The sequence below is a fragment of the Aulonocara stuartgranti genome (assembly GCF_965226115.1).
Source record: "Aulonocara stuartgranti genome assembly, chromosome: 17".
Classification (NCBI taxonomy): Eukaryota; Metazoa; Chordata; class Actinopteri; order Cichliformes; family Cichlidae; genus Aulonocara; species Aulonocara stuartgranti.
The window spans coordinates 20,575,640-20,603,633 of record NC_138953.1 but is presented as its reverse complement, the minus strand read 5'-3'; the positions used below and the strand labels follow the sequence as shown (position 1 = coordinate 20,603,633).

The 27,994-nt window shown below is 42.8% G+C and overlaps 1 protein-coding gene across 2 annotated transcripts; it reads right to left on the bottom strand.

Moving 5' to 3' along the window:
• Nucleotides 1-314: 314 nt before the first annotated feature.
• cand1 (cullin-associated and neddylation-dissociated 1) lies at nt 315-26,300 on the bottom strand. 2 transcript variants are annotated; one of them, XM_082510304.1, is made up of 26 exons: nt 25,959-26,300; nt 13,896-13,971; nt 13,726-13,793; nt 13,487-13,641; nt 13,179-13,302; nt 13,008-13,095; nt 12,754-12,922; nt 12,562-12,667; nt 12,345-12,490; nt 12,015-12,166; nt 11,788-11,928; nt 11,206-11,362; nt 9,356-9,564; nt 9,100-9,268; nt 8,929-9,018; nt 8,642-8,795; nt 8,318-8,555; nt 8,051-8,239; nt 7,779-7,922; nt 7,384-7,519; nt 7,129-7,305; nt 6,940-7,035; nt 5,585-5,754; nt 5,340-5,504; nt 4,989-5,096; nt 315-1,580 (listed from the first exon to the last, which is right to left on the bottom strand). In XM_082510304.1, the coding sequence occupies exons 1-26, from the start codon at nt 26,024-26,026 to the stop codon at nt 1,356-1,358; spliced, it is 3,720 nt and encodes a 1,239-aa protein (XP_082366430.1). In that variant the 5' UTR covers nt 26,027-26,300; the 3' UTR covers nt 315-1,355. The 2 variants fall into 2 exon arrangements, with proteins under 2 accessions (XP_082366430.1, XP_082366431.1); XM_082510305.1 differs by having other exon boundaries at nt 11,221-11,362.
• Between the last annotated feature and the right edge of the window lie 1,694 nt (nt 26,301-27,994).

The following is a 27,994-nucleotide window of genomic DNA, read 5'->3' as shown; positions in this document are numbered from 1 at the left end:
GACTTAACTTTACTGTTGTTGAGGGTTCATGTCATTTGGCACAGCTTGTAAGTTAACTGAATTTCTGGATGCAGTCTGGCTGTGGAGGTGTGGCCAGTCAATGTCTTTGCTGAGCTGTTTGTGGCCTGGAAACTAGAACTTTGTTATTGTTCTCTATTCATTTCATGAGCTGTGTGTTTAATAAGCATCTAATCAAAAAAATTTATTATAAAATACTGATTATTGCTTTTCAGAAATAATCGAACCATCAGGAAAATCAGCATCTCTAAAATGTAGCAACGCATAACACAGAAAAACAAAACCCAGTCAAAACGTGAAGGCAGGCAGAAATGGACCTTTTTATTTTTCCTCGGGCGATTAACAACAGTGGATTGTCCTGACCAGACCAGAATGAACCGGAATGAACTAGACTGGACCCAGTTTAACCGGATTAAACCAATGAAACCAGTAAGACAGTAAAAATCAACCCCATGCTGACTGGACTAAACCAGCAGAAATGAGTTTGAGGCAGCCAGACTGTGGACAACCAGCAGAACACTGTTACTTTGTTTTTTACACTGCAATACCACGGCAACAGCCACTATGGTCCAATCAGGTCTGGTCAGATGAGGCCTGATCCAATAATCCCTCCTCTTTCCACTCTCACTTCCTTCCTAAGAGGGGTCAATGGTGGATCTACTGAATCAGGAGGAAACAAAGATGCTGATTGGTCCACACACAGTAAAATCCCGCCCGCTGCTCATCTCCCCATAGCCTCCTATTGGTTGCCTACATCAATCAAAAAAGGAAGAAAGAAAAAAAAAAAACCCAGAGCGAGCCCTTCTCCCATTGGTCACCACAGCTTAGGCGGAAAAGGCTGTTTCCCCCCCGCCCTTCCATTGGTCAGTTTCGATAACATGCCAACTGTCAGTCACTCAGCAGCGGCGAATCAGGTTGCAGTACAGTACCTGTGGAACTTTCAGGAATTACAAAAAAGAAAAGAGAAAAAAAACAAGAGAAGAATGAGGATGAACAAGGAGATCAACCAGTTAGATGACCTCGCTAGAAAAACAAAGAGGAAGTGGGAGGAGCTTCCAAGCCTTGTATGTAATTTTTTGTTTTTGTCCTATTTCTCCGTGTGTGAGCCGTCCATCCGTCCGTCCACTTCCTTTCTCTTCCAACAGCTGATTCAGTGCAATGCATCATGGAACGATCGATCGCTAGGAGAGGGTGTGTCACTACAATTGTGTGTGTGTGTGTGTGTGTGTGTGTGTGTTTGCGTCCTGTTGTCATGGAAACATGCTGCAGGGTTAGCGCTCCAGCAGCGGGTGGTGCCGTGTTGCATCGTGGGAACTTCTTTTTGTCCATGGGGTTTTTTAACTGGTATCCATGGACTCCATGTTGGCAGAGCTGGAGTCTCTCTGGATGGAGTCGAAGATAGCCGCCAGCTCCTGGTTAGATGAGATCTGAGACTGAAACTCTGACATCAGCGGTGACTTCTCGGCCTCGGGGATGGTGAGCAGTGCGACAACGGCTCGCATCGCAGACCGCTTCAGCTCGTCCTGCTTCTCGAACTCCTGCTTCACTGAGTTCGCCTTTACCTACAGAGACAGTGGAGACCGTTAAAAAAAAACAAAAAAACAGCTAGGCAATCATAACTCCAGGGACATCAGTTAGTAAAATGCAACAGCACTCTGATGCCTCCTATAAATGAGTCGTCAAAACACAAAAGTCAGTCATGGTGTTCCTCAGGGTTCTGTGCTGGAGCTAATACTTTTTCCATTTTACAGTCATGGTCAGAGGTTTATACACACTCAACATGGGCATAAATCTCAGGGTAATTTTAGGCTTTTTGTTATTTTTTTTTAACTGTTCTTTTTGGGTGGAAGTATTGTATATCTTTGCATACACTTTTAATAAGTTTAAAAACAAGAATTGGGAGCACATGTTTGGATACATTTTGGATTTTTTTTCCTCATCCACACAGGGCCAAAACTAAATATACAAATACACCTCACTAACATTTGGTTAAATATACTTTAGCCAGATGCTTTTGGTAGACATCAACAAAGCATCTGGCATACTTCTGGATGGATATTTGACCACTCTTCTTGGTAGACTCAGTAGAGGTCATTTAAACTGGTTTTGACGACACAGACTAGACAAATTTTCAAAAGGTTTGAGAGATCAAGGTTTCGGTAAGGCCATTCCATAACCAGTTTTGAAGTGTTTGGGATCATTGCTGTGCTGAAACACCCAAGTATATCCAAGGTTCAACCATCTAGCTGTTGATCTGAGATAAATTTGAAAAATTTTAAAGCAGTTCTCCTCCATCATTACTCCATCCACTTTGTACAAAACAACAGCCAACTGCATGATGCTACCAATGTTCTATGTTTACTACAAACATACCTTGTTACTGAGGCCAAACAGCTCAATCTTTGTCTTCTCTAACCATAAAGCTTTTCTGCAGATGTCATTCTGTTCATACCAAGTTGACTGAATGTGTTGATTCTAGAGCAGGGAATTCTTTCTCAGTGTTCTAAAAGTGACCTCACTGTGGACAGCGATGGAGGTATTCCGGCAGTTTTTCCAATTCATGGCAGGCATGCCAGGCTCAAGCTTTGGTGGCTCGTGTCGTTCTTTGAACATCCAAACCAATTTCTTCTCATCTGAGGGTGATAGTGTGGGTCATCTTCCAGATGTTGGCAAAGTGGCAACAAATCTGAATAACTTGTAGTTACATACAGTTTTGTTAGAACTGATGAACTTAGAAATTGATGATGTTTAGAAATGGCCTCAGACCTTTCTGACTTTTCTAAATCTATAACTCTGCTTCATGGATCACAGAGTTACTTGGACTTTCCCACTGATCTGAGTATCATGAATCCAGTGCTGTCAAACAAATCATTTTTATGCTGGCAGTTATAGTCAATCATCATCACGCATGAGACGTGAAAACATCATAGAACCTTCAACACCATTTACAAAAAGATTTCAGTGAGATATATATATATATTTTTTTTTTTTAGAGATGGACTAATCCGATATTACGTATCGGTCCGATACTGACATAAATTACTGGATCGGATATCGGAGAGAAATAAAAAAAATAAAATAAATGTAATCCGATCCATTAAATATCAAAAAAGCACCTCACAAAACTTGCGACATGGCGTAACTCAGCTCATAACCTTAGCACTTTGGAGCAGTGTGCTCACGTGATAGAGTGGCTGTGTGTATTTGTAGCCTTGCTACCAAACCAGCATTTCATCTCCGAGGAAGTTATCCCAGAGAGAAGTAAAGCAAGTGTGTAAGTTCATCTCTGAATGTCTGTAAAGCATTCCCACGTTAAGCTTAACAACCGATATATGGAGCGAGTGCCTCTTCTTGTAGCCACTTTAATCATGAAACTGCTTAATGATCAGCTGATCGGCTTTTCTGTTGCGAGTCCGTCTCTCTTCTTTGTTTTTGGCCCACTTTGCGCCAGAAAGAGGAAACCAGCGGCTCAACAACAGCAGCACGTTTAAGCTTGATCAGCTGTTGTTAGAATTTATTTAATATTACTTTCTACACCAGGATCTTCTTCTACGTAGCTGACAGCTGGTAACTGTGCAGGGGCGGATCTAGCAAAGTTTAGCCAGGGGGGCCGATAGGGCATGAACAGGGAAAGGAGGGCACAAAGACAGACTTTTCTTTCTTATTCTCATTTAAAATGTCTAGCTTTTAATAAATAATTGTCTGAATCTTACACCCAAAGTTTTAATCTTATGTAAAATATATAGAAGTCCATTACTGTATATAGTAACTATTAAGTCTAATATACCCTAGTAAGCTATAGTACTTTTTCCTTTGGGAAGGTACCATCTGTGCAGTCTGCAATTCTGTTGAAGAAAGATGTTGAATCTATTTAATTATTTTTGAAAATTGGTGAAAATTTAAATTAATTTCTGTGCATTTTTTTTTCCACACTGCATCAAATTAAAGTTGATTACGTCGATTCAGCATCATGAGGTGGAGGGTGGTTCCCTTTTTTTTTTTTTTTTGCTGGAAGTTTGCAACCCTATTAGTTAGGTTGCTTAATATTTATGACGATGCTCAGTGGATCTGCGTTTGACTACTCCGCCCAGGCTGCACTGTCGAGCGCAGATCCACTGAGCGCAGCGCAAGCTAGTAAGACAGAAGCTAAGCTCGTTGCAACATGGGAAATTGAACCTCCCCCACCCTCATTCAGATCTGGCCTTTGGATCTATTTTGGTTTTCATGTGAAGCATAACCCTGAAGGTAAGCGCGTCATGGACAAAAGTAAACCAGTATGTTGGATGTGCCACGCAATGCTCAATTACATTGGTGGGAACTAGTGCGTTAGCGCAGTTAGCTCGTTAACGTGTTGGCCGTCCAGCCCCACGCACGGGGCGATCCGCGGTAACTCGTTAACGGAGATTTGCCGTGTTGTGGCGTTAACGTCATTTCAACGAGATTAACGCTGACAGCACTAGTGGAGACACAACGAATATGGCTGCACATTTACGCCGACATCATCCTAGTGCAAAGACAAGTGGAAGCAGACAAAAACAACAAGCATGCATGCTACAAACTTTACCCGAGTCATTTAGACAGCCGTTAGCACATGATTCTCCTTATGGGGACCTGATATGTTTAATATGCTGCTGAGAATATAGCCCAGAAGAAGCGTATAGTATAGCTTTTATTTTGGAAAGAGCCATTTCTCTGTAATAAACTCTCTTTTCCAAAGATGAGTGATTTCTCGATCAGATTTATTTTTTTTATTATTTTGTTTCAGCAACATTAAATTTAAAAACTGTACTTTTGAGTTAAAATATATATTTATAATTTTAATAAATGACAAATTAAAAAGCATGAACATTTTTGGCCTCCAGGAACACCATGAGGAATCTTGGGGGTTATTTTTAACCAGGAAAAATCCTTAAAAGTCCACAATAAACAAATATGTTGGACACATTGGATCGAAACTGGTTTAAAAATACCTTTGTGGTACAGGTGGCCCTCAGTGGCTCCACTAGTCTGTCCAGTCTTTGAAGAACAGCACTGGGACACAGAGATGACAGTCTAGCCAGCATCAGGAAGGTCAGCATCTGCAAACACAGCAGCAGCTTCAGTATCTATGATTCAAATACCTTATGGTGTTTAAACATCATGATCTCAGATATACACAAATGACTCCTGGTTTTTCACTGGACCATAAATGAAGCCAGCCACTCATATTTGAGTTTTAATGGAAGGATTAAACCTGAATTTAATGAAAATGCTAAAGGTTAAAATACACTTATGGTTTGTAACTCCGTCCTCAGGATCCAGGCCCTGGGGCTCAGACACACCTTGATGTCGTAGTGGTCCTTCAGACCGTCCTCCACGTGGTTGAGGAAGGTGAAGATGTCGAGTCGGTCCAGGCAGCTGTCCAGCAGAGTGTACATACACTCGAACGCAGCCTTCCTAAGGTCCAGCCCATCATCCACCGTGTGTTTGAAGGGTCCCATCTCCACCTGCAGAGTAGTAGGACAGTAGTCAGACGCATGAACTTGCCCACTCCCAGCAATCGATTCCCCGCTGCAGGTGTCCTCACCTCTCGGATCAGCTCCTTCCGGACTTTGGTCTCGTTGTACAGCTGCGGTAGAACCGAGTCTAGCAGCTCGCGGATCAGACTGGGTTTATTGTGGGCGGCGGAGTTGAACGTTACCAAGGCAACACGCCGCACATTCAAGTCTGGATCCTCCAGCGTCTTCAGGAAATCACCTGAGGACAAAAACAGCCAATCAGAGGACAGACAGAGGGGGAAACTTTCATTTCTCACCAGAGTGTGACAAACTCTGACTTTAATGATAAAAACATCAACTTCAGACATTTTATAGTGTTTAATTAAGAAAATAAGGTCTTCTTGTCACATTTAGAGTTTACATAAAGAAGGAGAAAAAGCCCTGCATCTATAGCCTTTCACAGCTGATCAAATTTTTCTATCATAACTTGTGTTTATTACAACTGAATGGGCGTTTTTACCACAATATTACTAAATATGTGTTAATCAGCAAATTAAAACAAGAACCAAAAGCTGCCACCCCGAGAATAAAACAAAGACGAGAAGTCTGATAGATCATTTTCTAGTTTCACACACTGCTGAAAATTGTGTCTCCTGATTCTGCTCGCATCATCAGAGCGCCACCTTCACCTCGTCCAGCTGTGAGTATAGTGACTGTGATGACAATCAGCGTCTCCAAGTCTGAGATTAAAGATGGGTGGGGCGATTTCCACCCAGAGCGTCAACCTGAAGTATCTCATGTTCACAAGTGATGGAAAGCCAGCAGTAATGCTAGCATTTGTGGTTTTTCGAGTTTTCATTTAATCACAGACCCTTGCCTGTCACCGAAACAATGAAAACATGGATATGAGCAGCAGAAAAAAAATTCATCCCCTGTTCTTGCCAACCAATGTTTTGACGACACAGACTAGACAAAAATATCTGCAACTGCCACAGCTACCCCTCAGCCTCCTAGTAAACAGACCTCTGGCATCAATTGCAAAATCACATTGTTCTGAAGTTATCGAATTCACAAGACTTTCAGAAAACGTGAGCCCTGACCTTGACCTTTAGGTCGAGGTCACCGGGATTCAAACTCGTCTGAGATTTTTAGCTGCTCCTGCTCACATTCACAAACTTCTATGTCCACACCGCCCAAACGAAACAACAACAACATGAAGCTTGTGGGTCCCGAGTTAAACGTTCCTGAATTTCAAGCAGACCAGAGACAGCAAATGACACCGCTGACTGTCATACGACAAGACAGTTGGTCAGGCAACACTAACCCATCACAGAGAAAAACAAGAAGAGGAGCTCTGGGACAACAGTGTAAACAAAAACCAAAACCAAAAGAACCCAAAAGGGACCAAAGAAAGATAAATCATTTGGATTTGTGTGTGGGTTACCTATGCAGTTCTTCAGCAGTGGGTCAATGGGCTGCGGCTGGTCAGAGATGGTAAACTTCACAGCCGTTACCACAGAACTCCTGGCGTAAGACGAACCTGGAAACGTGCAGAAATCAATAAATCAGTATTGATATTGATCAGCCTCATCGCCAGCAACGACCCATCTGATTGGCTAACCATATGGGTCACCTGAGAGCAGGTATCCTTTGAGGCGGGGCAGCAACGTCTCGGGGTCGATCAGCGTCAGTTTGCCCAAACACTCGGCTACCACGTTCCTGGTTCCCTCCTCCTGACACTCGCAGTGTTTGAGCAGCAGTGACCAAACAGACTCCACGTAGGGCTTCAGCCCGGAGACGGATGCCGAGCCTGCAAACAAACAAACAATGTTAAAACCAAACACACGCACACACACACACACAGGAAATGTGATGTGTTTTTCCTCACTGATGATCTCTTTGAGCGAGTGAAGCAGCAGGTACTGCCTCTTGGAGGAGGAGATCTCCTGCAGGACGAAGGGCAGGTACTCTGGCAGGTTCCCCACTGCTATGCTGCCCAACGCGTACGAGGCCGCCGATTTCACCTGCGACACAGAGAGCAGGTGGCTTAATCTCCACCGAAACAACAGCACAGGTGAACAACCGCAGGAAAGCTCATTGCTTCCTTTGAACACATCACGTCAAAGATTAGCATCTTTTCCATCATCTTTATTTAGTCAGTAAAATCCTTCTTAAAATTTTTTTATGGAACTTTTTCATTTTATTCAGATAGAACAGTGCAGGAAGGGCAGCAGAGCTGGGGGATGTCACATCTGGATTCAGAGTGTAGACAGGTGTACTTACCTCTTCACTGGAGGAGGAGAAAGCATCCAGGATGACAGTCTTGAGCTCTGGTTGGCCGCTGAGGTCCACGTGGTGTCCAACCTCACCCAATGAGAGCAAAGCGAGGAGCCTGATGGAGTCTGTGGAACGGCTGTTCTTCACATCCTGTGAGGAACACAAGGTCTCTGAATCTCGTGGCTCTTACTGTTCGCTGTTCATCGGAAGGCAGTGAAAACCTTTAAAAACAGCTCAATTAACCTGCAGAGAGGTGAACGCTGCTCACTCTGACTCACCTGGATGAACTGTCCCACCACGGCGGGCCCCTCAGTGGGACAGGCTCTGGTCAGAGCAGCGACGCACTTGGCAATGGAGCAGTATGCTTGTTTGTGCGGCAGGGCGGCGCTCTGGGAGTAAACGGGGCCAGTGAGCATCCTAAGCAGGTCCATGTAGCCCAGGCCGGGAGTGTCGGTGGCCACGAGCGCCTAAGCGGGAAGTCACATGGTTAATATGCATATTCACGCCCACCATACACGCCGAAGGGTAAGCGGAGCTGGAAGTACCTGGTAGAAGTCGAGCATAGCAGAAAGCGCGCCTCCTTGCAGCAGCGGGGATCGAACCAGCGCAATAAGCTGCTGGAGGATGTTCCCTCCGCTCAGCTGACCCAGTGAGGATGGGTGAGTTACTGCCAACGTGGACAGGAAGCTCAGCGCCATCTGAGACACGTGCATGTCGCTCTCAGAGATCAGAGGAGGCAGCTCGGCCAGGACAGCATCTACCATGACCGGAGTCACCGCAGAGCTGAAGCACAGGATGAGAGGGTGAGGGTGGTGCACAGGGTGGAGCTGAGGTTTGGTGGGTGGGGCTTACTGGTGTGTGTGTGTTACCTGTAGTTTCTGAGCAGGATGTCCAGAGCGGCCAGCGTGCAGAGCTTCAGGGCACGCTGGTTCTTCCGGAGGAAGGAGGCGAGGATAGGAACGGCGTCGGGAAGAACGGGCCTCAGGTCGATTTTCAGTGGTGAGCCGGCAATCAGCGTCAGAGCTGTGTGCACACACACACATCAAACACTAACAGCTCCAGCCCGGTGAACAATATCCAACACTTCATTTTGATATGGAAGCAGAAAAGAGACAAGCTTCCTTTGAGACACAACTGGTGTGTGGGCGGGGCTTACCTTTCACCGTTGTCAGCCTTGTGATCTCATTCTTGAGGCGTTCTAAGAAGATCAGCAGCGTTCCCGGAAGCTCAGCAGGCAGATGGTCACCTGTACCAGAAAAAAGGAAGACATTAAACCGAGGAAAGCTCTGTGACATCACATCATGTGACTGGGAAGTGTGTGCATTACCTAGGTTACAGATGATCTGCCCCATACAGGAAATGGCTCGCTCTTTCACCTCCTGGTCAATGTCGGCGGCCTTCAGGCGCTTGATGGTGCAGGTGAACAGGTCGTTAATGTAAGGGGAGGGATCGAAGCTGTCGCTGGCTTCTGATTGGCTGTCCAGTGGTCGGATAACCTGGTGGAGACACAGAACAGGATGGAGGATAAAAATCAGCTATGACATTAGAAACAGAAAGGAGGAGGTTGTGAGTTTGACTCCCACCTTTACAAGCTGTTGAGTAACGAGCAGAGCCTCAGAGGTGATCTTGTAAAAGGGGTCTCCCACGCATGACACCACGGGCGGGACAAGGGCAGGGACATGGGCATGGAAGGCGTGAGCGGGGTGTGTGACCATGATGACGTGGAGGCAGGCTAGAGCGTCGATCTTCAGGTTTGAGCTGCTCGACTTGTCGTTCAGAGAGAAAATGATACCTGCAGCGCGCACACACGCACACACACACACGCACGCACGCACACGCACGCACACACACACACACACAATTACCTCACTGCTATCAAGACACACAGCTCCAAAGCGCTCCAAAGAGTAATCCCAGCAAAAACAGAAACATCAAACATTCCAAGAGCCTATACAAAACGTTTTGGAGCCGTAACCTAACCCCAGCAGAAAAGCCAGCCATTCTGACATCTGACTAAGATGCTGTTTTGTGGGTGTGTTCCTGAGTCCTCCCTGAAATCTGTTTGGGGGGGGGGGGGGGGGGGGGGCTTACAGTTTTATGGCACCAACTCTGCACGACTGGGCCACAGAATTATGTAAAGAACTACAAAAATACTGGTGAAAAATATTTGTATCTGTGTATAGTGACTGTATTGGAGTGGAGTGGACCATCACCTCACTACCTGGATCCTGGACTACCTCACCGACCGACCACAGTATGTGAGGACTCAGGGCTGTGTGTCGGACAGGGTCGTCTGCAGTACGGGGGCCCCACAGGGAACGGTTCTGGCTCCGTTCCTCTTCACCATCTACACTGCAGACTTCTCCCACAATTCCACCCAGTGCTTCCTGCAGAAGTTCTCTGATGACTCTGCAATAGTCGGCCTCATCACTGATGGGGACGACAAGGAGTACAGAGGACTGACTCAAGACTTTGTGGACTGGTGCCAGCTGAACTACCTCCAGATCAACGCCAGTAAAACCAAGGAGCTGGTGGTAGACTTCCGCAGGCACAAGCATTCTCCACTGCAACCACTGAACATCCAGGGTATGGACATTGAGGCTGTGGACAGCTACAGGTACCTTGGTGTTCATCTGAACAACAGACTGGACTGGACTCATAACTCAGACGCCCTCTACAGGAAAGGGCAGAGCAGGCTGTACCTGCTGCGGAGACTCAGGTCGTTTGGGGTGGAGAGCCCACTCCTGAAGAAATTCTATGACTCTGTTGTGGCTTCTGCTATCTTTTATGGTGTGGTCTGCTGGGGCGGCAGCATCTCTGCTGGGGACAGGAAGAGACTGAACAGGGTGATCCGAAGGGCCAGCTCTGTTCTAGGATGCCCTCTGGACCCAGTGGAGGTGGTGAGTGACAGGAGAACGGCGGCTAAGCTGTCATCCCTGATGGACAACGTCTCCCACCCCATGCAGCAGACTGTGACAGCACTGAGCAGCTCCTTCAGTGGGAGACTGCGGCACCCACGGTGTGGGACGGAGAGATTTCGCAGGTCTTTCCTCCCCACTGCTGTCAGACTCCACAACAAAGACTTTAACTGAACAAACACACACATCCATACATGTGCAATAACACTAAGTGCAATAATCCTTTCTGGCATCGTTGTATTTTTACTCAGTTGTATATAGCATTCGTATTCTATTTTTATCTTATTGTATATTTTTATTCTATTTTATTCTACTGTATATAGTATATTATTTTATTCTATTCTGTACAGCTGTGTACTGTATTTATTCTTATTGTATTCTAATTTTTGCGTCATAACTTTTGCACTGTCCACTTCCTGCTGTGACAAAACAAATTTCCCACGTGTGGGACTAATAAAGGTTATCTTATCTTATCTTATCTTATCTTATTCTATCATATCTAGATTATTCTTGACCTGCGGCAGCGTCACCTGGTATGAGGACCGGGATGTGCTGAGTCAGGGCGCCCGGGAGGACATTCACCAGCTCGGTCAGCATGTTGAAGCAGCACTGACGGGTTTTCACGCTTTTCTCCTTTAGCTGTTTGTGCAGAGCTTTCACAATCATGGGGACCTGTGGAGGGCGACAGATGTTACCAGAGAATCACAGGAGACCACCGCAGGTACTTCCTGCTGCTTGCGGTCAGCCTTGCAGGATGCTGAGGGTTTCCTGTCGCCGTGAGAACCAAAGATATGCTCCTAAAAGCTGTGCAGCACTGACATCTACTGTAGGAAATCTGAACTACAGCCAGAGACCAGTGAGAAACTGTGCTGAGAGAAAACTTTACACCCATTTCTCATATAGAGTGAGCACTGATTGGTTGCAAGGAGGTGATAACTTTTATCTCCTGTATCTAAATAACCTACTCCTTAACTTAATCTAATATCTCATACTTTATACATCTCTAATATCTCTTTATTTCATTAATTAAAAAAAAAATTCTGCTTCTGCGTGGCAAGCATAAAGAGAAAAGAGCTCTGTCCACAGCAGGAGCATACCTGGCTCTGCAGCATCGTCAGCGGCGTGTCTCCTTGCTCCATGGCGTCTGGATCAGCCAACCAGCTCTGAGCTGGTCTGGTCTGTTTGAGCAGCGACAAGTAGGCGTGGAAAACATCCGCCTTTACATTCTCCTCCCTCTCCTGCACGCGCATACACACAGAGGCAGGTCAGACATAAAGGTCATCGTTACACATCTCAGAGATAGAAGCCGATCGAACGACGCTACCTTGAAGCGACAGACGAGCGCAGGAGACACGGTGCGGTAGAATTCCGGGAGCATCTCATGACGAGTCGAGACGACAGCATCTAAACACTTCGCCGCCGCCCTTCGAACCTTCCAACTCATGTCGTCATCATCACTGTACTCATCGTCGCTGCCTGGAAAGGAAATGAAGAGATGGCGTCACCGATTAATGTTCAAACGCTTAATTTGGATGTAAATGAGTGGGCAGTGTCATGTGATTTCAAAGCACCAATCAGCTGAGCCTTTAACAGTTTAACATAAACTGGAGGTGTCTTACTTCAGCAGCGATAGCCAGAGACAGGGTTTCAGTACCTTGATAGTCTTCGTCGTTCTGCTCAGCATCCATGGCGTTGTCATCCTCATCTTCATCATCAAAGTTGTAGTTGGGGTCGTAGGTCAGGTAGCGCAGGCAGATGGAGATGACGGTGGGGACGTGTGGGTAAACTTCTTTGGGACACCTGGAAAGAATAAAAGCAGTGAGCACACGAGGCACCGCCGCCACAGATTCTTCGGTCTGAGACGGTTTTACCTCCTGACGAAGGACTCGAAGGCCTGGATGCAGTACTCTCTGAGCTCGTCATCGTCCACGTTACAGAACTTCACCACTAGAGGGATGATCTTCTCCAGGTACTCACCTGTTAAAGAGAGACCAGAGGTCAGAGGTCAGGGAGGATTCATCTCTAAATCAGAGACATGACTGTGTGGAGGCCGGGCGTCTCACCGATCCTGTGTCCAGCCTGTCTGCTGATGGCGGCCGTGCACTGGATGTATGTCCTGGTGGTCGACATGTTGTCATTCCTCCCCAGCTCGGCGAGGAGGTGCTCGATCAGGTCGATGAATACCAGATTTCCGCAGGACATAACCAGGTGGCCCAGAGCCATGATGGTCCTCTGAAACGCCCAAAGAACAACAGGTAAGGACACAAACAGCTTCCTGAAAGCTCAAAAACACAAAAGTCAAAGCGGTTGGACAGACCTTTCTGACGGCCAGCCGGGGGGAGGTGAGCTGAGGCAGAAGGCAGCTGAGGATGGAGGGGTGGAAATTCACCAGCAGACCCCCCTGTCTGCAAACAAAGACACGGAGAAGAACTCAAAACTTCACCCATCCCCACCAGCGCCATCCATCGGCGACCGCCTAACTACGTACCTGCAGAGCATGTCGGCCATGATGTCAAGTGCCTCCAGCTGCACAGATACGTCTTCCTGTTTGGCGATAGCGCTCGTCAAACGACCCGTTATCTTCTTACAGACACTGGCCGCTAAAGCCGAGCCTGAGACGGAGGCAGGAGGAGAAAAGATGAATCTTCACATTTTCACAGCAAAACCATCTGAAGATTCATGAAATCACTGGATGCTGAAAATGTTCACATTTTACAGATCAAAACTCGCTCGCTCAGAAGTGATACTGAATGAAATATGTGCTGTTATGAGATCAGTACTAGTCAAATATTTTACCACTGGAGGCCGGCGGTAGCTCTCCAATGACTGTTTTGAGTCCAATGGAGGAAATATCTCTGAGCTGCTCTTTGTCTGAAAGCATGTTGGTGCACAGAGTGTCCACGATCGTCTCCACCTGGTACTCCTTCACCTTACTGACCAGAGGGCCCAGGCTGAAACAAACACACCCACAGTCACACACATGGACACGATCAAACAGGAAATAGGAAATTAAAACTTAAAATCAAATAAATTACCATTTGACAGCCAAGTTCTGAACTTCTCCATTCTTGTCTTCCAACAGTTTGAGAATCATCCTCACCACCTGTTCATCAGTGTCAACCAAAAGTTCAATAAATTATCAATAAATTATAATCATTCATTAGACAGACACCAGGTGAAGCAGTGCGAGGTCATACACACGGACCTTCCTCTCGCTGTCGTCGTCCAGCTTGATCGAGTCTTTCTGAAGCTCCGTCATCAGGTCGTTAGTTGCCATAAATCTGGAAAATAGCAAACAAACAAATGAATAAAGCAAGTCGAAGTGTGCGGTGATTAAACGCACAGATGGGCGAGTCATTAGTACAACATCTGCTTCAGACAGAGCTGAAGTCTTAGCTTTCCTCCTGAAAATCTCAGAAAAAAGAATTGATTTTAATTTGAGTTTTTAAAGCTTGGAGTAAAACATCCAACAGGAGGCGCTGAAGAGACCAGGAAATGGAAAGTACTAAAAGGGAAAAGGACATGACAAAACGGGCAACAAAGAAGGACTTATTTGTTCTGCTAGAAGATCAGATCATGAACTCTGAAAAAATTGCATATTTAAGACTCATCAGTCCATGTTCTTCCCAAAGTGTTTTCACGTCAGTTTATTCTCCAGCTGTCCTAATGAAACGGTTCATTTTTACACCAAAACCCCGTTAGGTCGAGCTCATTACAGCAGGATTTCAAACAAGCAAGTAGACGATATAAAATAAAAATTTTAAAAAAACCTCGCTCCTCTCACACTGAGAGGATCAGTAGAGGATTCAGCAGCTGGTGTCTTTTTTTTTGTTTGTGTGTCAGAGCAGTGAAACGACCCCCTGCACGTTTCTCACCAAACTCTCGGACTTCCCGTCTGTGACGTCATCCAACACAACCGGTTTGGCAGTGGGTCACTGATGTCACACTGACCTCCACAACCTGAAGTCTGACTGCTGTTGGGTGTCAGGATGAAGCCCTCGGACCTGACGCTGGTGCAGGACAGTTGAGAGATCAACCTTCAGAGTATTTAAGTTTTAGTCTTTTAGCTCCTCAAATGTGCATCAGCCAAAGTCCTGAGTGCTTCATTCAGACATGCCGACCTCTGCTAAAAGAGCTTTTATAAAAACCAACGAAGCAAACTGAAAATAAATGAAATTATGTAAGACCCTCTCTTTTGTCTGAGCTGCGTCTCTCTAAATTCAATTCAATTCAATTCTTTATTTATTTGTCACATGTAGTTATAGCTGGTACAACATACAGTGAAATGTTTTTTCTGGCTAAAAAAGTACTCCCCCCGACTGTGCAAACATGCTAAAAAGGATTTTACATAAGCTAAGAAAAAAAGGACTCCTCTAAAGCGAGCTTGGTAAAAATAATCTGGAGGATGACAAACGAGCCGTTTTAGGACACTTTTATTAACTTCTTTAAATGGATCCGTTTTTGCTGCAGATCCAAATCCTTTAATGCAGAATCAAAGGTGCTGTCAGTCCACCGAGGTTCACATATATAGAGCCCAATACAGAGGATTGAAGCTGCCAACATCAGAGAGAAAGAAATGTATAAACTGCGTTTTTCTTTGTACTAATGCACATATTTAATACATGTTTTATTTTGTTTATTTTACCTAATAAGCCAAGTACTAAATTCTCAGAGAAAGTCAGATAATATGCAAAAATAAAGGCATAAAATGTAATGAATTAAAAGCATATATATAAAATTAAAGAAACCCTGAGATGTACAGGGCAAAATGTAAAAAAATATTCAAAATATGTACCATCAGTAAATAAATTTTAATAAAAGAGGCAATAAACCTATTATAAATATACACAGTGATGTCAAAAAATATACTATTGACAAAATAATGAATTCAAATTTCACAAATTACGCTGAATTTATTATTGGCATTAATAAAGAAAAATGTGACAAAGTATAATGAATAAAATCCACATTTAATTTACTCTCGGATTTCTTTACTTTGTCATTAATTTAAAAAAATAGAATTGCTTATTTAACTAACAATGAATAACTTAAGGAATTTTTAAAAATTGAGTAAATAAAGATCAATAAAACTATGGAATAGAATCTACCAACTGTGGGCATTCATTCATTTATAAATTGAAATCTTCGCCATTTCATTCATAACCAGTTAATTATAAATCTAATCATTGTCTGCTTTTTTGTGCATTTAATTCTGCATTCTTTCCCACCTTAAAAATGTTTCATTATATCTTTTTAATACATTTACTTTCTTTTTAATTATGAAAATAAGGAGTGGGTCATTCATAGAGTATCAGTGTGCAAACTTTAGCATTAAAACAGAAAAATAAGTCTAACAATTATTATATTAATGAATAAATCTGAGAAATAAACAATAAACACATTTTAAAATGTAATGAAAAATTAAATACCATTAAATGTTATATTTACATGAATGTATTTTATAGATTATGCCTATGTTTATCTTCCATATAACAGTACTGGGGCACTGAATATTAGTATATTCTTTTTGGCATTCTGTGAATTTTATTTCATTTTTGGGCAATTTCAGACATCTGCACCAAGCACCTCATGCTCCATACGTTTATAAAATAACTAATATGTAGTTCCTGTCTCACAGAAGCCGTGTGGAAACGCTCAGATCAGGCCTAAAAGTGGGTCAATTTTTACCCAACAGGAGGCAAAACTGACAGCTTTTCATGATATCGAGGATTCCTAGTTCTGAGAGGGCGGCCGAAGCTGATTATCTGTGCTGCCAGCTTGTGATCGTCCCCGAGCAGCTGACACAAAGAGGGCCAGGCTGCTCTGAATTTCAAGCTAAATATGAGCTTCTTTTTACTGGTCAAAGAGTCTGATCCAAGCCACTCTGTACCTCTTTATGCAACATTCCTCACAAACACATCAACATGGCTCAAAGTACGACCACCACAAAAAACCAACACAATCAAGCAAAAACATACCGAGGGAAATAAAGACCGCACAGATAAAACTAAAGTAGTATTTATGTTTAAAATTATCTTAGTATTCTAATTTTGCTAGGATCCTTTTTTTTATTTTCTGCCACGTACTTCTTTCTCCAGTGGCAAAGTTTTACGTTAACAGGCATCAGACTGCTCTTGGAAGTGAAGCCCCGCCCAACTGATGCTTATGAATGTCGTTCAATGGTGGCTTAAAGGGCGAGGAGCTAAAACAGCTCATTTTAGACCAAGGATGGCTGAACATGAGTTAAATGTGGCTTATTTTGAACTATGAATCATGCAAAGCTGCGCTTGCACAGTCTAAGAACAAAAACGTGGAGACCTGGGATCGACAACTCTTTTCTTTCCTGTTCCTGAACAGCTGATCAGTTACTTCAATCAGCTCTCAATATGTTTACCCTGAGTTAATGAAAGAAAGCCATCATCAATGGAGCTCCAACACTATAATTCACCATGGTAACAGGTAACTAAAGAGCAGATGAGCAGGGCTATGAAGACGTTTTAGTGCTGACCGTGATATTCAAACAGGAGGGAAGAAGAGAGTGATTTTAATCAGCTCTGTTCACTCTGTCATCATCACTGACTGAATGAAACTTGATAACCGCACTTTAACTTATAGATGACGCAGTAATCCTAATTTGATTAGATTTTTAAATCTAATTATCCATTTAAAATGTTGTTTGGCATCATTTAATCACTGAATCTCAATCGATGAACACACGTAATGAGTTTACAATCAGACTGTGTGCAGCTGCTTCCAAAAACTCACTTTTAAATTTTAAATAAATTTAGTTCAGTTTCATCTTTGCATCTCCAAAATTCCAGTCGTGGCAGATGTTTTTCCATCAGTGTGATCAGTTACAACACAGATTAGTTTGATTTAACCACTGTTTCTCAGTAACGTACAGTAAACGTTAGTACTGACAGTCTGACGGCTGTGTTACTGCCCACAGTCTCGGAGGCAGAAAGATGAGACTACAGTTTATTCTGAGCTGATTATAAATCAGTGATGTAGTCGCAGAATCTGCCCTCATATATTGACGATTGACTGACCTTAAAAGCGCTTGTGTAAAGTAAAAACACACTTAACACCTAAACTGGGATTTCAGTGTGTGTAAAATTGTCTGTAGATGGATTCATTCCAATCTTCGGCGGCGACTTCATGAATGAGGAAATGAAACTGAGTGTCAGTCAGCTGGTTCAGGTGCAGTAAGAAGGGAGGAGCCAGAGAACAGTTTTAGTTCACAGAGTCTGTTACCATGGTAACTGGCACAGAGTTTAAGTTTACTGTGAACCAGAAAACCCAGTTTCCCCCTGAGCTCAGGATTAACAAACTCCTGGCGCAGGGCCTGATGACGTTCTTCTTCCTGTCAAATCAGTTTATAAGCTCAGTTTTGAACGCTCCAACATAAATAAATCATTGCATATTTGTGTTCGTCTGGCGCTAACGGACCTCCTGTCAGACGCTTCATCTGCCTTCACTATTTGCTAGACGATATCAGCTGCAGATGATCAATACAAACTGTGTCACTTCAGTCTGCCTGTTAATAAACTCATTAATCTGAAGCCTCAGTTCAGGCTGCGACTGCAGCATTTCAATTTCACCTGCTGATTATACTGAAGATGAATCGATTAAACATTATGAAAAACAGCAACAGAAAACAGCAAGAAGGCCTTTTGTGAACTCCCCTTTGTTTTTCAGATACTGTCATTTATATATGTAGGTTTTATCCCCGAGTTTCTGTGGTTAAAACCCCTATGGTGGGGTGGGGGGTGAGGGATGCAGTTGGTAATCAGTTAAAAAGCAGCAACTGCTTTTTATGTCATCCTGAAAATGACAAAGAGGAAGAACAGGTTGACCAAGAGTTTCCCTTGTTGGCTTGACACTTATTTTCTACAAAGAGCATGCTCCGTCACCATCATCTCAGCTTACACCAGGGCTCGCAAAATTTCAAAGTCCCTGGTAGCCCTTCGGGCAGGGACTCTTCAGTTTTTGGTAGCCCAAATAAATTTAAGTAGCCCGAATAAAAAAAGAGCAATTTTTTGATTGATGTTTTGTTTCCATTACAATATTATAATGTATAATATTGTAACGGAAACAAAACATTAATCAAAAAACTGTTGAAACACAAATTATAACATTGTCTAAAAATTACAACTCAATCAACTCAAATACTTGGTTCTAATTGAACAGAAATTTCTATGAACTTGTAAGAACTGTGTAGGACATGAATCAGTCTGTGTCAGATCCTGAATTTGAAATTTCCACTGAAGTCACGGGTAAGAGACAAGTGGAACCAAGATCGAGGCCATTTGCTTTTTGAAGTTTGCAAAGACTGCTAAATTGTGCCAGTGGTAGTTCACTCTTTGCAACATAGTACGCTGTTCTAAACAGATTTTTCAGGTTTCTTTTTAGTATGTTATTTGCAATTGGTGTTTGTTCTGGGAAAGATATTGCAGACTGAGCAATAATGCATTTCTTGCATTTGTCATGGGTTCTAATGGGGGCCTTTCTTAAAATGACTGGTCCCAGTAACAAAGGCGCTTGTCGACTCAGAAATCGAGGGAAAACCAACAACACACCCGGCAGAACATTATGTTATTTACACGGGTGCACATAAGTGGTCCGCATGTGCGCATTCACTGTCAAAATAAAAGACGCGCACCAGATAAGAAGTTGCAACGCGCGTTTGCGTCCATATAAAAAGCACTGTTTTTGTCCGCTAGAGTGGGATTTTCACGGCACATTCCGCACCACATCTCTGTGCGTTCATCATTTGTTTGAAGCCAGCTCACCTCCTGCAACCACTTTTCCGAGAATACGCGCTTCTTTTGTGGTTCGGACTCCTTCTGACATTTCTTTGGAGGTAGAGGAACACTAAAGTAATTGCTTAAAGGAGCTTCTTCGACATCTTTAAGAGTTCTAAACAAATGTCTGTCCTCCTGAAAATCTTATGTACGCAAACACGCGTTGCAACTTCTTATCTTGTGCGCGTTTTTTATTTTGACAGCGAATGCGCACCTGCGGACCACTTATGTGCAGCCCTGGTTATATAGCTCGTCATATTGCAGCCACAGAAATTATTTTGTCCATGAAACCATAAAGCTGCACTTTCTTTTTGCCTTATAGTCTGATTTGTCATAACTTTTCCGTTTTGTGGTAAGCTTTTCTTTGGCTGTCACTTCTTCACCCTGACCTGTCTTATTTGGCTCAGCAGAACTAAAATATATATCCTGCTGCTTTTACACACGTACTCACATAACTCAGCGATTCTCTGCGCGATCAACCTCTCATATGTTTAAGCTGCGGGAGATTTCACTTGTCATGTTTGCGTAGTAAGCTAACGATTGATAAGACGATGTCAGAGGAATTGGTGCACAAATTATCATCACTCACAGATCAGTGCTGTCGCTCTCTATACACAGTTCGTGCGATTGCAAAGTGAAAGCAAAAAACAAGCGCAAATTCAAACGCGATTTCAATATGTCACATATTGACAGTGGCTCATCGATGCCAATGACATAATTACCCAGCAATAAACAACCTCTACAACTAGTTTCTTTCTCCATAGCGACTTTATGGAGAGTGATGGAGTTTCTATACAGCTGGGTGGGTGCTATGATGGTACCAATAGTGAACTTTATTTAATTCATAAGGTTAATTATTAGAGTTGCCAACCGTCCCGGAATCGTCTCGTATTCAGAGAAAATATTACGCGTTTCGTATTGAGGTGAAAAGGAACACAGTTTGTCCGGTACTTCAGCTACAATGAAAAAGACACAAAGCTGGAGTTTTTCTGTGTCTTTATGCTGCACAGCTGTTTCTTCTTCTCTCATTCTCGCCCCCTGGTTGTTATATCAATCATGAAACTGATCAATGATCAGCTTTTCTCTCTTGTTTATCGCCCACTTTGCACCAGAAAAAGGAAACCAGTGGAGGTCGCGCTAAACAACAGCAGCACGTTTAAGCTTGATCAGCTGTTGTTAGAATTTATTTGATATTAATTTCTAGTATCAGCTGATGTTTGCTGGAGCCACAGCTGTAAAAGCTGCTGGTCATGATGTTGGTTTGGACATGTGGTGAGAGGGAAACATGAAGATGAAACCAGGAGATGTCCTTACTGAATCATCAGAGCTGAACAGGTGATGGAGAAACAGGTTTACCTTTTAGGTGACATGAATGAGTTGAAGTAGAGCTGGGCGATAGAACGATAATGATATGTATCACGATATAACTTTTACTCGATAGAGAAATTAAGCTATCGCGATAGACCTCGCCGCTCTTGTCCTCAAAAAAAAAAAAAGTCAGCCAATCCAAATTAAGTAGCGCAGAGCTGAACCAATCACAGCCGCAGCGTCACGTCGCATGACTTGTTACGTACAGCACAAGTGCCAAGCCGCACGTGTGTTTGTTTGGGAAGCAGCCAGCGGGTAATGGAGCCAGCGCGTAATGGAGGAAATGAGTGTGCCGACTAGAAAAATCAACCGAGCGTGACCGAAGAGAAAACAGATGATGGTTCCAATGCCGGAGAGATTGTCAAACGGAAGAGCCAAAGAAGGTCCGTAGTGTGAAGGTATTTCGGCTATTTCAAGTCTGACAAAAAACAGAGTAGCGTGCACTGTAAATTGTGCCGAAAGCAAGTCTGGAAATGCAATAAACTGGTGCATGCGTCACACTGTGCGCCACGTTATTGTTTCGGTGAAATGAATTTCTACAATACTGTTACTGTTAATTCTACTCTCTGCAGTGTTTAAATGCTTACATATACACACAGTTACTGTCCGTCCACACATACGACTCGGTTCTGCTTCTATGCCCCAGCTTTGTTTACTTTTTCCCACCGAGGCTTCTAGACTTCTGATTGGCCAACATTTCGGTACGGTTAGGAATCTAGCGCCACCTGCTGCTTTGGCATGTTCATAGCAGCGTTTTCCTTCATTTCTGCCTTTATGTGTGGACGGTAGAGCAGGGCGATATGGCCAAAAATATTCATCACGATATATATTTGAAAATTTGCGATAATGATATAACCGACGATATAATTGATGCGAGACAAAATACAACTCCACAACATTACTAGCGCAAAAAGACAACCTTCCATTTATTTTCACTTAAACAAGAAGCTGGTTTTTATGTACATTAAAGCTTTATAAAAATGTAACAGTGCAAATGCAAATTCCTTGCTGAAAGTTTAACCAAAAGGCATTTCCAGTAGAAATGGGCTGACATATCCTGAGCATAACCATGTATAATATCCACTGAAGTTAAAAAGAGGTGCTTTGCAACATTAAACTGCAGTGTGCAGTACGTATTTTTCGGACCATAAGGTGCACGGGATTATAAGGCACATTAAGCGAAACAAAGCAGTCAGATAAATCAAACTTTATTAAACTCATTCTTCTTGCTTCCTCCACTTCTGTACCATTGTTTCATTAATGTTGAATTCTCTGGCAGCGGCTCTATTCCCATGTTGTTGCAGTATATTAATGACTAACCTCGTATTGTGGATGGATTATCTCAGTTGTTCTCCTGACTGAAGTTTGGTCCGTTTACAGCATCCTGCCATGCGATTGCATTTGTCTCTAACCATGAAGAACCTTCACGTTAACTTTTATAAGTGGAAAAGTGTTAGTGTTCGTCCTCCAGCTTCACTGTTTATGTTATGCTAACATAGCTGTGTCGCTAGCGATCACGTAGCACATCATTATATACCAGCTAGCCCAACTTCAGTAACCCTACAAACGTCACTGCTGTTTAGTTTCCTGTCTTCATTTATGTTGGAAGTTATAGCAGAGCTGTACGTTTGATTTTTTTCAGAAATCTCTCAGTCAGAACATGCTATATCATGCTTAGGTAACTAGCGAAACTAGCGAGCTAACTTCCGCTAGCTTCCTGCTAACTTCTAACTCCGTTAAATGTAATAACTTTTGTTTTCATGGATGCCTGGAAGTTAAACTTTATAGTTACACCTGGTAAAGCAGCAATGCTGATCGTTTTATTAAAGATAAAAGAATTTAGACAGTTTTTAACTCTAAGTGACGCTGCAGTGTTGTTTGACCTGAGTTTAGGACCCAGATTACTCCCAGATTTAAGAGCATCTTAGTCCGACAAATATGACAATAACAACGGCCGCTTGCATGTTCTGCAAAAAAAATGTGCTTTGTTGTGTATCTGACGGACAAACACCAAACCAGTTCCACATCACGGAAGTTGCACCATTTTTACAAACCAATTCTGGTTCATCTGTTTCACTCAACAATCGGCCATGTGCGTATGAAAACAAAGGCACTGCGCATGCGCGTTTTACTCCCATTCTATCGCGATATTTCATTTTCCTATCGTTGCCTAACATTATACCGGTATTACCGTGAACGGTATAATATGGCCCAGCCCTAGTGGACGGGATTCTTTTTTAAAACGGAAACGGAAAATCTCCGTTTTCAAAAATACCCGTGTACGTGTGGACGTAGCCTCAGTCTCTGACTGGAAGCGCTAATTCGTCATTCGGCTTTTGTCAGACTAAAGTAACTGTTAAAACTGTTTGAAAAGCTAAGCTATACAACAAGGAGAGATTGAGAATTTCCTTTTAGTTCTCAGTTTATTTGATATTGACAAAAGTTAGTCAGTTTTGTCTGTTCTTCTGTAAAACAAACTAAGATTTATTTTTAGAATTAATATTTTGTTTCTAAGTGGAATTGACAGTTTAGTCTGTTTTGTTTGTTCTATTTTGAAACTTAAACGCTTTAGCGGCTGCCTTTTGTGTAGTTTGCAATATTTGCCTTTATTTATCTGAAAAAGTCTCATGTTCCTTAAGTACATCTACCCTGTTGAACTTATTATGGGAAATAAATATTTAAATAAAAACAAGCTGCTGATTATTTCACATTTTACTTGTGAGCAACGGCACATTTAAATCTTACAAATATAGTTATTTGGCTTATATCGTGATAGATATCATTATCGCCTGAAATGAAAAAGACATATCGTGATATGAAAAAATCTCATATCGCCCAGCTCTAAGTTGAAGCAAAGTTATGAGCTGTTTCTGAGAAACAAATAACACCAGGATCCTTTTCTAAGCAGCTGACAGCTGGTAACTGTGCAGGGGCAGGTCTAGCAAAGTTTTGCCAGGGGGCTAGGTAGGGCATTAACAGGGGAAGGGGGGCACCAAGAAATATTTTTCTTTGTTATGTCATTTAAAAACTTTGAATACATAATTATCTGAATCTTACAACAAAAGTGGTCATCTGACTAAATGTATAGAAATCCATTATCTTTCATAGTAATTTTTTTCAGGGTCCCATCATAATTTCTTCAGAAATAAGTACTGTATATGATGCCAGTATTTTCCAACATTTTCTAGATACTGTACTAGTACTTTGTGTAAAATACCATCAAAAAGTCAATTAAGCTTTATTCTTTCTCACCTGTCTCTCTGTCTCCTTTCACTTTTTAAAGGTTGTCATGTTAGAAAAAATATCTTGCCCTGCCATGCTGTTTATTGATGTGGTAAATGAATAGTTTATGAAAATATCTCTAAATCTGTCATTTATTATTTTTAATATTCAGTAATGGTCATGTCTCACCTCTAGTCTTCTCTGTCTTAATTTCAGGTTTCCACCATGTGTTGTAGATAGTTCAGGAGGTTAACTCAACCAAGCAGTCTTTGGGTTTCTGTACTGTTTAGAATGCCAGCATAGGGAGGATGGTGTATATGTATCAATCTAATAAACTTTAAGTTCATTAGATTGATACATATATGCCAACAAGATAGTGTATATCACTGTGACAACAGCGTTTGTTTTCATTCAAAGGCTTTATGGTTTTTCCTATAATACCTGGTGGGCGAACCCTTTTGTCTCTGTAAATGTAGTGATTAGGAGCAATTTTGTTCTCTTGTGCTGGCCCTTCTGGGCTTTTGGTGCCGGGCTGATATTTTGTCCCAGTCCAGCCCTGTTTAAATCCCATTAAATTCAATTAAGGGTTAAAGTGTGCATTATTGGCTTCTATTACAGTAGCTGTCTGAACTAGACCTCTGGATTGGAGCGTTTGTGCATTTTTTTAAAACATTTTTAATGAAATTATTTGACTAATAATATGGCTGTTGTGTAGTTAATCATACTAACAGACTATCCAAGAAGTCTGAGCCCCAGTTTAGGTTAAAGACGAACCTAAATCGAAGATTTAATTTGGATTTTAATTAGCAGGTATGCTGACCCTGTACAGTGTACTGATGCAGCTTCCATGTTTCTGAATATGGTCTCTTCTTACTCCAACAAAAACAAAAACTCAGTCCAGTAGCCAAAAGGTGCTGCCACTCTAGCTGCAACTATCTTTTAAATACACTATGTATAGTGCTGGTTGCTGCCCCACAGCAGGCTTCTAAAAGCTGACCCCTCAGGAGGACAGTAGTATTTCATATTCTACTCTTGACTTAGTTCAATATCAAAGAAAGCAGCTTCCCAGAAGCTCTGTTACCTACTGTTCAAACTGTCTGAAACAAGCCAGGTTTGTGTGAAACCAGACATTTTCTGACTAACAGAAATTGTTCCTATTTGTTTCCTATCTGAAACAAGCCACTTACTGTCTAAAAACAACTACCTTCTGTCTGAAACAAGTCGTTTGTCTACTTTCCTTCCAGAAAGTAGCCAATTTTCTGTATGAAACAAGCTGTTTTGATGGAGCTACAGCAGCTTATTTCAGGGAGGATGAACTGCAAGGCTGTACCGAGGCCCAGTGAGAGACAAAGCTGGCTTATTTTGAACTGTGACTCACGCAAAGCTGCTCTGACGAGAGTTTTAAAACAAATCAACCACAGAAATGGGATCAGAATAAGACACCTTTAACGCTGACAGAGTCTATGTGAGTGCAAGGCTAAAGCTCCGACCTTCTCCGTCTGTTTACCGGCGTCACCACACCCCCGTTAGCTGGAGCGACACTTTGACGTTAAACCCGCCCGTTTCCCGGGAGAAATCCCACTAGCGGGGGGCTACCTTCACATTTGAATCTACATCACAGAGCGCCGTCACTCATGCTAAGCCAGCCTGCGAATTGACAGAAGTTGGTGCTAGCCCGCTAGCCTGCAGGCTAGCTGCTAATGCTAGCAGCTAACCGCGGATATGACGATGATCAGACAGGTGGCATGCTAGCTGTTAGCCTGAGAGCGGCAGGCCCGCCGCAGCAAAGCGCCGCTTTCAGTGCGAAATAACAACACTCCGATGCGATAAACAACAACTGACGGTCAGATCCCTCCACCCGGGCGTTGTTTTACCTGAAATCCTTGTCGCTGGAGGTCATTTTCTCCAGCAGGTTGGAGATGTGGTACGAGGCGCTCGCCATGTTGGTGCCGTTAGCCTCCTACTAGCAGAGTGCGCTCGGTGAGGATGTTCCGGCTGCGGGCTCTGGTGTCTCTGGCTGGCTGTGTGACCGCCCTGCTCGGATGATTTCGGGGGTAGAGAGTGTGTTTCTGTTCTTCTTCCACTTCTTCCACCTTTCTCTTCAGCTACAGCGACTGTCGCATCCCGGGGCTACCAGTTTGGTGTGTTTGAATGGAGCTCCCGTTCTCTCCGCAGAGGGGCGGGGTTAGCGGCGCTGGACGATGTGGGGTCGAAGGTCACAGTTTGACCAATTTTTCTGTCAGTTTGTCTTTCTAAACCCTCATAAAAGGTCATTTTACCCCAAGTAAAATGAAAATCTGCATAAAACACTCACCCGAGTCCAAAGTGTGAATTAAAACGATTCACTGAAAGTCTTTAAATCATAAATTCGACATTTTATCTTTTTTTCCTTCTTTTTCCTTTTTTTTTGACTGGGGTCAAAAAGAATCAGATTAAGAGGTTTTATTATCACGTGGACAGTAAAATTAAGTAGTGATACATAAAATATAGTTTAAAAAATAGTTAAATAGAGGCCAGCTTAAAAAACAGTGAGGCAGTAATAGAATGATAGCAGCAAGAGTGAATGGGAGAGGTTCACAAGATGTTAGTGTGACCTTCTCTGATTGATGGTTTGGACATGTGGAGAGGAGGGATAGTTGCTGTATTAGATAAAGGATGTTGAAGATGGAGCTGCCAGGCAGGAGGAACAGGCAAGAAGATGTCAGCTTAAAAAAAAACGGACTTGGAGAGATAAGATTAATGATTGCACTGAGGAGGTGACAGTCAGTCATCAGGGATAATGTCCAGTGTTGATAGGAAGGCAACTTTTAATTTCTCTTGGAGATACTTCCTGTCCTGAACAGAGGGGCTTCGATGCCACCCCGTGACTGAACTGATGATGATGCATTCAACTGCACATCTGTAGAAACTGTTGACGATTTTGGTCCACCAATCTGTAAAGATCTGGGAACTGAGGAGAACACTTTTGGAACTTTTGGGAGAGCAATATTGTCCCATGGACCAGATGTTGCACTAAAACCTGCGTATACCTTTTAGCATTGGTGATGTATTTCCAAATGTGAAAGCTGCTAATTCCATTGACAGTAATACACCCCAATACGATCAGAAATGCAGGCTTTGAACTGAGCGCTGATAACGAGCTTGGTGGCCCCTCTTCCATTTAGCATCTGTGTTTTCCAAAAAGAATTTAAAACTCTGATTTGTCTGACCTCAGCCTGAAGATCACAGGCAACCAATATTGCGCACAGAGATTCCTCCAGAATCTTTCAGTTATTTAGCGTAGATGATGAGAAATTCAAAGTTAAATTTGATTTATAAGATTTGTTTTTCCATTTTAATGAAGCCTTAGGGAAGATTAAAAAAAAAGATAAAGATACTAAATGATTATTTAAAACACAGCCTCAGTCATTGAACTCATACATCAGAAATAAAAGACACAAAGGATAAAATGATTTTTTTTATCTTCTAATTCTAACTTTCTGCATAAAAGTTAAACAGAATCACATATGAAATTTAAAAACAAAACAAAAAACATCCCCCATCAGGACATAAAAGTTGCCTCCTTCAGTCATTCTGCTCTGCCCTATATATTTAAGATGTAATTTCACACTCGATTCCATGAAATCCTCTCACGGCCCCTCAGATTTACCCACTGTCACTGCAGAGGGACTCAAAACTGCAGGCTGCAAACATCTGGACTAAACTGTGTTCTTGAATCCAGCAGTTTTACAAGCAGTGTTCAATGCTGTGATTCACCTGCAGCAGGTGTTTTTATTCAGAGCCTCAGTGAGAGCTCCGCCCTTTAACAGGATCTGTAAACTGTGTGTGTGTGCCTGTGTGTGTTTACAGCTATTTTGAGCATATTATCCTCTGCTCAGAAATGAATCACCACTCACACACACACAGTAAT